This window comes from Hippichthys cyanospilos, chromosome 2, assembly GCF_059441005.1.
Source record: "Hippichthys cyanospilos isolate Australia breed blue-spotted pipefish chromosome 2, RoL_Hcya_1.0, whole genome shotgun sequence".
NCBI lineage: Eukaryota > Metazoa > Chordata > Actinopteri > Syngnathiformes > Syngnathidae > Hippichthys > Hippichthys cyanospilos.
In genome coordinates, this window is record NC_142370.1 from 21,866,491 (window position 1) to 21,877,447 (window position 10,957).

The 10,957-nt window shown below is 43.4% G+C and overlaps 1 protein-coding gene across 1 annotated transcript; it reads left to right on the forward strand.

Annotated features, from left to right (window-relative positions):
* The first annotated feature begins 5,685 nt into the window (after window positions 1–5,685).
* slitrk1 (SLIT and NTRK like family member 1) lies at window positions 5,686–9,186 on the forward strand. Its single transcript, XM_088409141.1, has one exon. It carries the CDS (start codon window positions 6,571–6,573, stop codon window positions 8,686–8,688), a length of 2,118 nt encoding a protein of 705 aa, XP_088265267.1. The 5' UTR covers window positions 5,686–6,570; the 3' UTR covers window positions 8,689–9,186.
* The last annotated feature ends 1,771 nt before the right edge of the window (window positions 9,187–10,957 follow it).

Sequence of the window (10,957 nt, forward strand, 5' to 3'; positions counted from 1 at the left end):
GGCTGAACTCTATCAGTCTGGAAAAGCTACGAAGCAATTTCCATGGCAGTGGAATTCCATTAATCATTATTTGAGACTGCTGTGAACAGCGGCCAATATTCCCAGAAGTAGTCGACAAATTACTTCAATTACTTCAGAAGGTCACAAAGAACCTCGATTTTTTTCCAAATAACTGCAACCATTCCTGGCTTCAGTTAAAGCCAGTGTTCGCGAGATCACTGTAAAAAAAAGACACTGGTAAAAAATATCATCCATAGGAGGGTTCACAGGCAAAAACCAGTGCCCCAAACTCAAAAGGTCTTGGATTTTGAAGCAATGATCCAAAACACAGCAGCAAATCCACCTCAGAAGGCTCAAAAGGATTCAGACAAGTCAAAGTCCAGATTTAAATACAACTGAGATGCTGTGTTGTGACAATAAACGGGCAGCTCATGCTAGAAAACCCTCAATTAAAGCTGATTTGAAACAGTTCCGCACAGAAGAGTGATCCAAAATTCCTCGACAATGGTGTGAGACTCATCACTAAGTATCACAATCATTCAATTTCAGTCATTATTTACTATTTGGCTCAGGGAGCAATTGCTTGTTCAGTTATGATCTGTTGGTATTTTTGTTGGGATTTTGTTTACATTAGGGTTTAATCTCATTTCTGTTTTTGGGGTTTCTGGTTGGTTTGCCTTGCATCTTTCTTTGTTAGAGTGATTCGTTCCACCCTTCATCTATGTGTGTAAATAAAAAGAGAAGATTCGGAGAGGCTGATCCAGAGGGCAGCAGACCTTTACTCGTGCAGTCCTCCTCCGTTCTCCTCGTGCATGAGTTGATAAAAGAATGCCTTTTCTTCTTCTTTGTGTATAGCTTCACAAAAGTCTGACAGGTGTCCCTGACACTAATGTTCGTGCCTAGCTGTTGCATGTTAATTCGTTAGCGTGCGTGTATCTATTTACTGGTTTCAGTTAGTTGACGGGTCAATGTCAAATGTCTCTGTATGTCTGCCCAGGAGTTTAACTGCCTTCCTGTCAATGTCCCCCTGCCCTTGCCCCGCGAGGCTTTTTTTAGTTTCTTATTTTGGTTTGTTACTTTGTACAGTCTTGTTTAGGTTGTCTTACATCTGAGCTGTATTAAATGTTCATTTTTGAGCATTATTTCCTGCAAGCTTCCATACAAAATGGAACAAAACAAAGACAAATAAAATTTTTCAAATGAGTCACTATAACACAATAAGTTGTCTTTTGTTGTAATTAATTTGCTCTTTGTTTGAAAAGAAAATGCAGTGGCATTAAATGATATTGTATTAAAAAGCATTAATTGCATTTCCTGATAGCTGCAGAAATGCAATAAAAGAAAATCATGAAGTGAATCCTCAAGTGCTGTTAAAGTACTCATTTGAAAACCACCAAACGAGATGGCACAAGAATCAAGATGTGGCGCTTTTTACATTGTGGCCTTATGTGCCTTTATACAAAAATAGAGCCCATGGCGTGTATAATTGTTATGCAAGACATTCTAATTAATCATTGTTGTCCTGCGAAATTGCTGGTTCATGTGGGCGACCTGCTTTCGTCTCTGGGCTTGTGTCCGTCATTAAGTGGGTTGAATCCAGGAGTAGTGCTTTGCATGTGCTATCAGGGCCGACCGCTGTGAGATGAAAGTGGCTCACCAATTCTGACTGATTTTGCAGAGATGATCTGGCTGCCATGGTAACAGGGATTAATTGTTTATCCTTCAAAAGGAAGACTTCTCAAAATCAATTGAATCTCAAACAAAAAAGACATGCCCCACGGTACTTTTGAGGTGGGATTAAGTACGCCAGGACAGAAGGTGGCCAACCGTTACGAGGCTTAAAAGTATGCTGAGTAGAGCAAAGGCTGACAAATAAGATAAAATAAAACAAGGCTTTTAGACAGAAATGTTGACTGTTTTATGCAACATATTAAACATAGCAAGCTTGCTAGACTTAAAAAGGCAAAAGAGCGGCCAGGTAAGTGAGCAATGTTTTGTTTTTGTTTTTTCCTGGATGCTCATTTTGTCTTTCCAGGAAATTAGGGACACCTTGAGACACTGCTGTGATTGACCAACTGGACAGTCCAGTTCCATTCCAAGCTCAGAGGCAGCTAGTGATTCAGTGGCCTTTCATCTGACTTCAGCAGGTCATCTGGGACACGTGTCGAGAATATTGTAGTTGGGTGGAGAATTCTTGTTGATAGCTTCGTATAGATTTGCAGTCAAACGTTCTGCTGAGTCCCCGTATAGCATAGCCGCTCGATACCACAGGCTGCCGGTTGTCCTATTGACTCCCAGTCTACACTTGACCCTCTTTTTTTGTACACTGAACATTTTTATGAACCTCATGTTCATAATTGAATCATTGGTGCCTGCATGTCCATCGTACCATTTTTCCCCCCAAATAAAGTAAACGATGTCCCCATTACTTAACTTTATTTTTAAATAAACCATCGCCTTCACTTATGCTAGGAGTTTCAACGTAGTTTCTTTTAACTTCATATTTGTCCTCTGGCACGTCTCAGGCCCTGTATACTTTCAAAAAAATGACTCTCATGGAACCGTAAACCTCTGTGCCTTGTTTTGAAGGCTGTTTGCACACACTTAGACACACTCGCTGCTCATGTGAAAACAAGCTGAACATGGTTGCTGACCTTTGTGTAATTACCACGAAAGTACTTCAATGGCACAAAAACTCCCTTTTTTGAAGGCCCTTGCGGAAGCACCTCTTCGATGGAAGAATCGAAGTGGGGAGGGCTGAACTGCCAATGGCAAGACAACCTACCGCTCAACATTTGATACGATGAGCTTTTCTTTTGCTTTTAACTTAACAACTCATTCTTTTTTTTTATATGTGTGTTCTGTCAATTGCAAGGGCTCGCTCATTCGAAGGTTCCTCATTTTCTTCTCGAGTCACCTTTCAGTCTTTTTTCCGAGTCCACAACCCCTGGCAAAAATGATGGAATCACCAGTCTTGGCCGATGTTCATGCAATTGCTTAATCGTGTAAATGAAAAAAAAGAAAAACATCACAGGCATGACACGAAACATTTCAAATAGCCAATTTGTGTCTCCAAAAACACTAAAAGTAATAAATATGTGGTAGTCATAACAATTTACTCTTTTTGGCCAACCAGAAGGAAAAAAAAAATAATCACTGAATTCTGAGTCAACATTATGGAGTCATGAAATACAACAAAACACCTCTTAACACACCAGTAGCACTTTGTTGCACTATTTCTGGCTTATAAATAAAACAGTCTCATAAACATGGACTTAATGAGTGACAAATAGTACTCTTCGTCTGGCTACAACTCTAAATCAAAGCAACTCTAAATCTCTAAATCAGTCTGTTTTTCTTTTTTCAAGGAATGTTTTCACAGTTCTTGCTATGTGGCAAGATGCATAGGCCTCCTAAATCATGAATTCATTATTTCCAAATACACCTTCAGTTGATGGGATAAGAAAAGTGTCAAAAATGTCATGACAGTCATTGCTCCCAGTGCCTTCACCTAACATGTAGCCCAAGACTGCACAGACTGTGGGAGTAGGGTTAGTTGCATGTTTTCTTCTTACAATTATAATCATGAATCTCATTGTAAAGGCACCAAACGAAAGTTACAGTGTCATCACCTTGACCAATGCAGATTTGCCATTCATCACAGAATCTGACTTTCGTCCAGGATTAGGCACCAGCAAGCTTTTCTTTAGCCTACTATAACCTTTTTTTTTTCTTTTTCTGTACAGGTGTTGATGACTTTCATTCGGCTTTCCTGTATGCAAGTTCCATTTTCTTCAGGAGTTTGTTACAGTTTGGTGAGATGTTGACTCTAGTATTTTCTCATATGTCCCTCCTTTTTTTTTGCTATGCATGTTCTGTTTTCAAGACATATTGCTGTGGGTTTTCTGTCTTGATGTTTCAATGTATTCCATGGTCCAACAGCATGCTTGCCTTTAATCACCTTCTAGTGTTGTTTGGAATAGGTCCGGATCTTAAAAACAGATGACTGAGAAAAACAACATCAAGATTGATAATCCTCTCTTTTGTTTCAGTTCATCTCTTGCACTGCTTCTATGATTTATGTCTGTTCACATGATACAACAGCTCTATATAAAGACTTTGTATGTTTTCGTTTCCGTGTCCTGTCTTCTCCTGGGTCCAAATCCTCATTCTCAATTGGCAGATCTTTTAGTTGAAAATCTTTACATTCATGTGCTAATAACAAACTCATTTTTATCTCAAATATTTTATATGTGAAAGAAACCGGATCCTAACAAATCCCAGCTCTGTCCATGCTTGCGTGGGTTTTGTCCATGAAGACAGATGGTTAGAAGGTGATAGCTTGCGAGCCTTAAATTAACACCGCCATTGGCTGGTGACCAGTTCAGGGTGAGCACTTGCCCAAAAGTCATATGGGGTCAGTTCCAGTTGTACATGGTATAGTGAATTAGTTAACAAATGCTCCTCTAAGTGTGTATTCTTGTCATTTTTTTTCCCAGTGTACAGCTGGAGTTTTTTTTTTTTTTTTATCATGATGCTCAAATACACATTCAAATGTTTGATGTCTTTCAATTCTTAAGCGTTCAACAATTTGGCATGCCTATCCATCCATTTTCTGTAACCGCTTATCCGCATTAGGGTTGCAAGCCTGCTGGTGCCTATACCAGTTGTCTATGGGCAGTAGTTGGTGGAGACCCTTAACTGGTTGCCAGCCAACAGCAGGGCGCACAGAGACGAACAGCCATTCACACAGCCAATCACACCTCGGGACAATTTAGATTGTCCTCTGAGTCTTCCACCGATCTGCCTGACATGCTTATATCAAATAAAGTAATGTTAGCTTCACATTTAATCCAGTATTTTGTTGCTTAATTGAGACTAAAATATTAAAACTGATTATAAGAACTTGTTCCAAACAAAATATTAATTTAATCTTGGTTACTAAACAAACCATTGGAAGCCTCACTTGATTGCTATTTGTCTCCTCAGGAAAGAATTTGTACTCTTGCAGACTGTGAAGTTGTGTCATGAGTATGAGTTCCTCTGGTCTCAGTCACACTAATGCTATGTGACATTATCTGTATCACATAATCACGCTGAGCTCCATGCAATTATTCCTGTGGGATAATACATTAATGTTCGTAATCCAATTAAGATTAACTCCATGATAAGTATCTCCTGCTAAAAACACAATTTACCCTATTCTGGCAAATATTTATGCACTTACATGTTTGGACAATGAAAGACTGGCACAACTAGATGTCGTAACTGATAATCAGTAGGTTGGCAAAAAGCAGACTGTGTGCCTAAGTGTGTACATGGGGGAGGGTTGTGTGTCTCTGTAAGTGCGTGTGCGTGTGTGTGTGCGTGTGTAGCACTGCCACAGACCAACACATGTATTCAATATTATATTTTTACAGACTTAAGATGGGGAAAACAGGAGAGTGAAGATTGTTCTTACATTGTGCTACAAATATTGTGTGTGTAGGGGGGGGCGGTCTGTTGAAGCTTCACTATATGGACCTCCTAAACTGATGCAAGAAATATCGACTACAATACATTTAAACAGCAAATCAAAATCTTTGCTCATCTCACTTTGGTTCTTGTCCTCGTGCGTGGTTCCGTCTCCGCAAAGCATCTTTGCAAGTTACACGTCACGCACACATGCGCATACAGGCTGACGCATCGTTTGATACTCTTGCAGAGCCGAGGCATGCCTGTGGCGGATTACTTAGTTTCACCGCATTCAACAGTGTTCGTTTAAAACATAGAGGGCTGCGATTGCACTACTGGGTGGTTCCTTAAATAATGGGGGTGTAAATGGGGATGCAAGTGAACATCACGACCTGACCGTGTCATCGCGCCACTGCTGCGCCGACTTGGACAGTTTTGCAGCGGCGCTGTAAGCTGGAGGAGCGAGACGGCAGCTGGCAGCACGTTGATTTGGCGCAACTTTTGCGCATTCAGCGAGGGACGCAGTTTATGAGATTTCGAATCCACGAACAACACGTATGGATTAGTTCTGTGTTGCAGTCTTTTTTTTTTTTCGTCTGACAGTGCAGCTTAGTGGAAGATAGCGCATCTTTCTCCTGCAGTTCCGCACTTGATGAAAAATCATCTGCTCGCCTTTTTTTGTGATGCCTTTCGACGCACGAAGGGGAACAAGCGAGGCGAGACGCAGCTGAGAGATGTGAAGGGGGAATGCGGGTGTTTTCCAGCCAGCCTCGGCACCAGGGGAGAAGGGACAGCTCGAAGCGCCGCAGCGCAGCGCGGCACTGAGAGGAAGAAGGCGACCGTTTGTTCCTTAATTTTCCGCCAAGGTCAGTCGTTTCAGCTGTAGAAAAGGATGGGCTGGACTTAACTTCATCTTGTTTTAAGCCCTTGTTTGGAGCCACCGAGGGAGCGAGGACGTTTCTTTTCGAAAGCGCGAGCACTCGAGCGATTTAGATGTGTTTTACAGAGACAGTCTTATCCAGTCGTGTCTCTCTGCATCCCTTTGAACGGATTCGGAATCGATCAACAGCTCCTATGTCTTGAGGCCGGGGATGTCTTGTCCGCGTTAAAAAAAAAATGCTGCTTTGGGTTGTCCTGCTGAACGCGGCTCTTTGTGTTGCCAGTGGGAACGTGACACGGGACGTGTGTAAGGAGCAGATATGCTCGTGCACAGAGGTCGAGGGAGACGTGCATATCGGCTGCGAAAAAAGGAGCTTCACCACGTTGCAGCACTTGGCCGGGCCCAGCTCGCATTTTTACCACTTGCTGCTACACGGCAACTCGCTGTCCAGGCTCTTCCCAAATGAGTTCGCCAACTTTTACAATGCCGTCAGCTTGCATTTGGAGAACAATGGGCTGCACGACATCGTTCCGGGCGCCTTTTTGGGGCTGCAGCTGGTCAAAAGACTGCACATTAACAACAACAAGATCCGTTCCTTCAGGAAGAGTACATTTCTGGGCTTGGATGACTTGGAATACCTCCAAGCTGATTTTAACCTATTAAGGGACATTGACCCGGCCGTGTTCAGGGACCTGAGCAAACTTGAAGTGTTAATACTGAACGACAACCTCATCAGTGCTCTACCCATAAACGTGTTCCAACATGTGCCCATCACACATCTCGACCTGCGGGGGAACAGAATCAAAACGTTGCCTTATGAAGGGATCCTTGAGCAGATCCCGGGCATTGTGGAGGTTCTGCTGGAGGACAACCCATGGGACTGTAACTGCGACCTGGTTTCCCTCAAAGAATGGCTGGAGAATATACCGCCTAACGCACTTATCGGGAGGGTGATATGCGAGGCTCCCACCAGGCTGCAAGGGAGCGACTTGAACGAGACGTCTGAAGCAGAGCTCTGCCCTTCGCAGGGAGGCGGTGGAGACACCAGTCTGGTGGCCCCTCCCACACAGGATGAGACCTCAGGGCCTGTGGCACATGGTACCGGCCCACGTCCAACGCCTTTAAAGCCCAGCGCAGACGTCGGCGGTCCACCGACGCCCGGGGGCCACGGTGCCAAGAGTCGGTCCAAATCGCGTGAGAACTGGCAGCTGAAGACTAAACCCACAGCGGGGCCCACGGGCGCCAGCAAAGAGCAACTTCACAATGCCACCTGCCCACAGCCCTGCAACTGCAAGCTGGTGGGTTCCAGACAGGGGCTGGGCGTCAACTGCGAAGGCAAAAAGATTGAGAGCCTGTCCAATCTGAAACCCAGGCCGCTGGCTGCCCACGAACTGAACATGCGAGACAACAACATCCACGCGGTGAAAAAGAACCAGCTGCTCGGCTACACCAGCCTCAATCTGCTCGATCTGGGCGGAAACAACATCAAAGCGATTGACAACAGCACTTTTCAGAACCAGACTGAGCTGAGGTGGCTGTACATGGATAAGAATTATCTGGATACGCTCATAGCAGAAATGTTTGTGGGCCTCGTCAACCTGGAATATCTCAGTTTGGAATACAACGACATCCAGCTGATCGTGGCGGGCGCCTTCAGCCCCATGCCAAACCTGAGGGTTCTCTTTCTCAATAACAACTTGCTGAAGTCTTTGCCCGTGGATGCCTTCCTTGGGATTTCTTTGTCCAAAATAAGCCTGCATAACAATTACTTCTCCTCCCTGCCTGTGGCAGGCGTGCTGGACCAGCTGGACTCCATCATTCAGATCGATTTGCACGGGAATCCTTGGGATTGCTCCTGCAACATCGTACCCTTCAAACAGTGGACCGAGAAACTCGGCGCTGACGTCATCGTCAGCGATCTCAAGTGCGAGTCACCCGAAGAATTCTGGAAACGTGACTTCCGCTACGTGCGGAATGACCTCATGTGTTCCAGACTCTACGAGCGGATCCCCCCTCCCACCTCCCTGTCTAAAAACAGCACTTTCACACTGGACTCGGGCACACGTTCAAACTCTTATATCGAGCCCAACCGGGTCTCCATTTCGGTATTGGTCCCCGGTTTGCTGCTGGTCTTTGTCACGTCCGCGTTTACCGTCGTGGGCATGCTTGTTTTCATCCTGCGCAACCGCAAGAGGTCCAAGCGGCGGGACGGAAACTCATCAGCCTCTGAGATCAACTCCCTGCAGACGGTGTGCGACTCGTCGTACTGGCACAGCGGGTCCTACCACGCCGATGCGGGAGCCCACCGCGGGTTTGACTGTACCGCACATCTCTCCACCGCAAGTGATGCATAAACAGAAGGTGGACGGGACTGGATTTACAAAGGACGTGCAGAGTGACAGGCATACACACCTGAACAACATATCTGTCCCCATGTAAGGGTCAGACAGCCTCGGCTCTATCTCGTTTTAGTCCACATTAACCCGTTAGTCTGCTGTACGGGGCCCCAGCACTGTATATTCTCACCGTGACAATCCCTCATTCTACCACCTGAAAAAGACTTACTCCACCTATGCTCTCTGTGAAAATTGGACTGCAAATCTTAGGTGGCGATACAATAAAAAGGGGCCGGGCGTGCGCAATGAACAGGGTGCACGAGCGCATGAATGTAAATGTAAATAGTCGGGCCAATGTATCATATGCATGATGATGTTTCTGCATGGTTTCAAAACATGCACTCGAAGCGCAAGAGTCTGGAACCATGACCACCAAAGGGGAGGCGGACTCCCCTTCTATCATCAGTATGATGATTTGTCACACACACATATATATATATATATATATATATATATATATATATATATATATATATATATATATATATATATATATATATATATATATATATATATATATATATATATATATAAATGCAGAGAGAGAGAAGTTATGTTACATATATATGACTACAACAAAGTGCCATTTCTCTATTTTTGTGAAATTGCCGTTAGGATTTGTATTTGTTGTTTCAAACCTGTTAAGTGAGAGAGAGGAAGACAATGATTATTAATATCAGAGAGGACATAAAGCTGTCAGTGCATGTTCTTTATTTCTGTCCCTTATGATTTGAGTGTCAATGAATTGACAGTCAATTAAATATTGGGGTTATTTATATCATTCTAGATGGTGAGGGTGTAGTCCCCATCCCCATTTCAACCACACGCACGTCTGCGGGGTCATTCTATTTTCTGAATGTATACTGTATTATTTTTACTGGCGTGCCAAGTGTTGACTCAGTGGCAACATGCAGATGAGCATGACGTCACTCAGATGCTTCTGCTGCAAAGTTGATGTAGCTCAAATAACAGTTCTGTGGTTTTGTGTGTCTCTGACTATAGCCTGCTTTGAGTGAGGTTAAATGAAAAACAAACAAAAAAATCAGTCATTGAAAATGGGGGGTTTGTACTGTCGATTTTTTTTTTTTTTAAAGAGCAGTTTTCGATTGAGCTAGAACGATTGGGTCTGTGTAAACACTGCTGGTAAATATAGCGTAGATTGCTTTTTATCGTGAAAAATAAGTATTCCTCCCCACACATTAAAAAAATGAACGGCTATGATCCGCCTTTATTGTAGATTTTTTTTCAAGCTATCTAACCTTGTACAAATCATATTTACAAGATGTGCTTGTGGTAATCTAAACTGAGGGACGATTCTTGCTTTTGTGGAATGTGTTCTGTCATATAATGGGGGAGGTGCTTTCAGGCCTGTGCACACAGGTCAATGACTGATGCAAGATGTCTTTTACACCATGTGGCTGTGCTTTAACGGAAGGTGCGAAGACTAAATGCCACTCTTAACAATGACGATGCCCTTTTCTGTGATTTAGTGCAATGTAACAGCCTTGTAACACATGTTGACACCGCCAATTTATTTTCTCTAAACGGTCCCCTTGCAATTAAGTTAAGCTTAGATCAGATGGTAAAGGCTTTTGGGATTAGTATAAAGAGCCGCGGTAAGATGAGCATGTCAGTCCAAGCGAGAAGGCCGACGTACCTCCCCTAGGAAACAGTTGAGCGCTGTCCATGGTGCTGAATCACTTCTTTTGTTTGTTCACTCAGTAGAAGCGATGTGTTGCCATTTGCATTCATGCACTCCTTAGTATTATTTTTCCCATAATAAAAGAACAAAAATAACAATAATGAAAAAAAAACAAACATGCTATGACCCGGTCAAAGGAATCAGTGAATAGTTTGTGTATGCAAATGTTGTGAATTATTTGCGGCGGCTAATGTGGAAGCACAAAACAGGTTTCCCCATGCTGTGGATTTTGACATTTCCTCCCCACTCAATCTCACAACAAGCCTGTGACTCAAAGGCATCAAATCTTCTTCAACTCCCGTTCTTGCTCTTCTGTCCAACCCCAAGGGGATACTTGGAGTTCGCTGTCTCCTGTGTGCTTCAGTCCACGTGATGTTTGATCATCTTCAAACGCTGTGTTTCAAATGACATTTTTATGCTTTGCAATATTTGACCTGCTTCTATTTTGTTAAATAAAGTGTGGTTGAGGTTGAGTGAAACAATGTTTTGGTTTTATGAATTTTTGGTGGCGTCCAGTTGACTTTT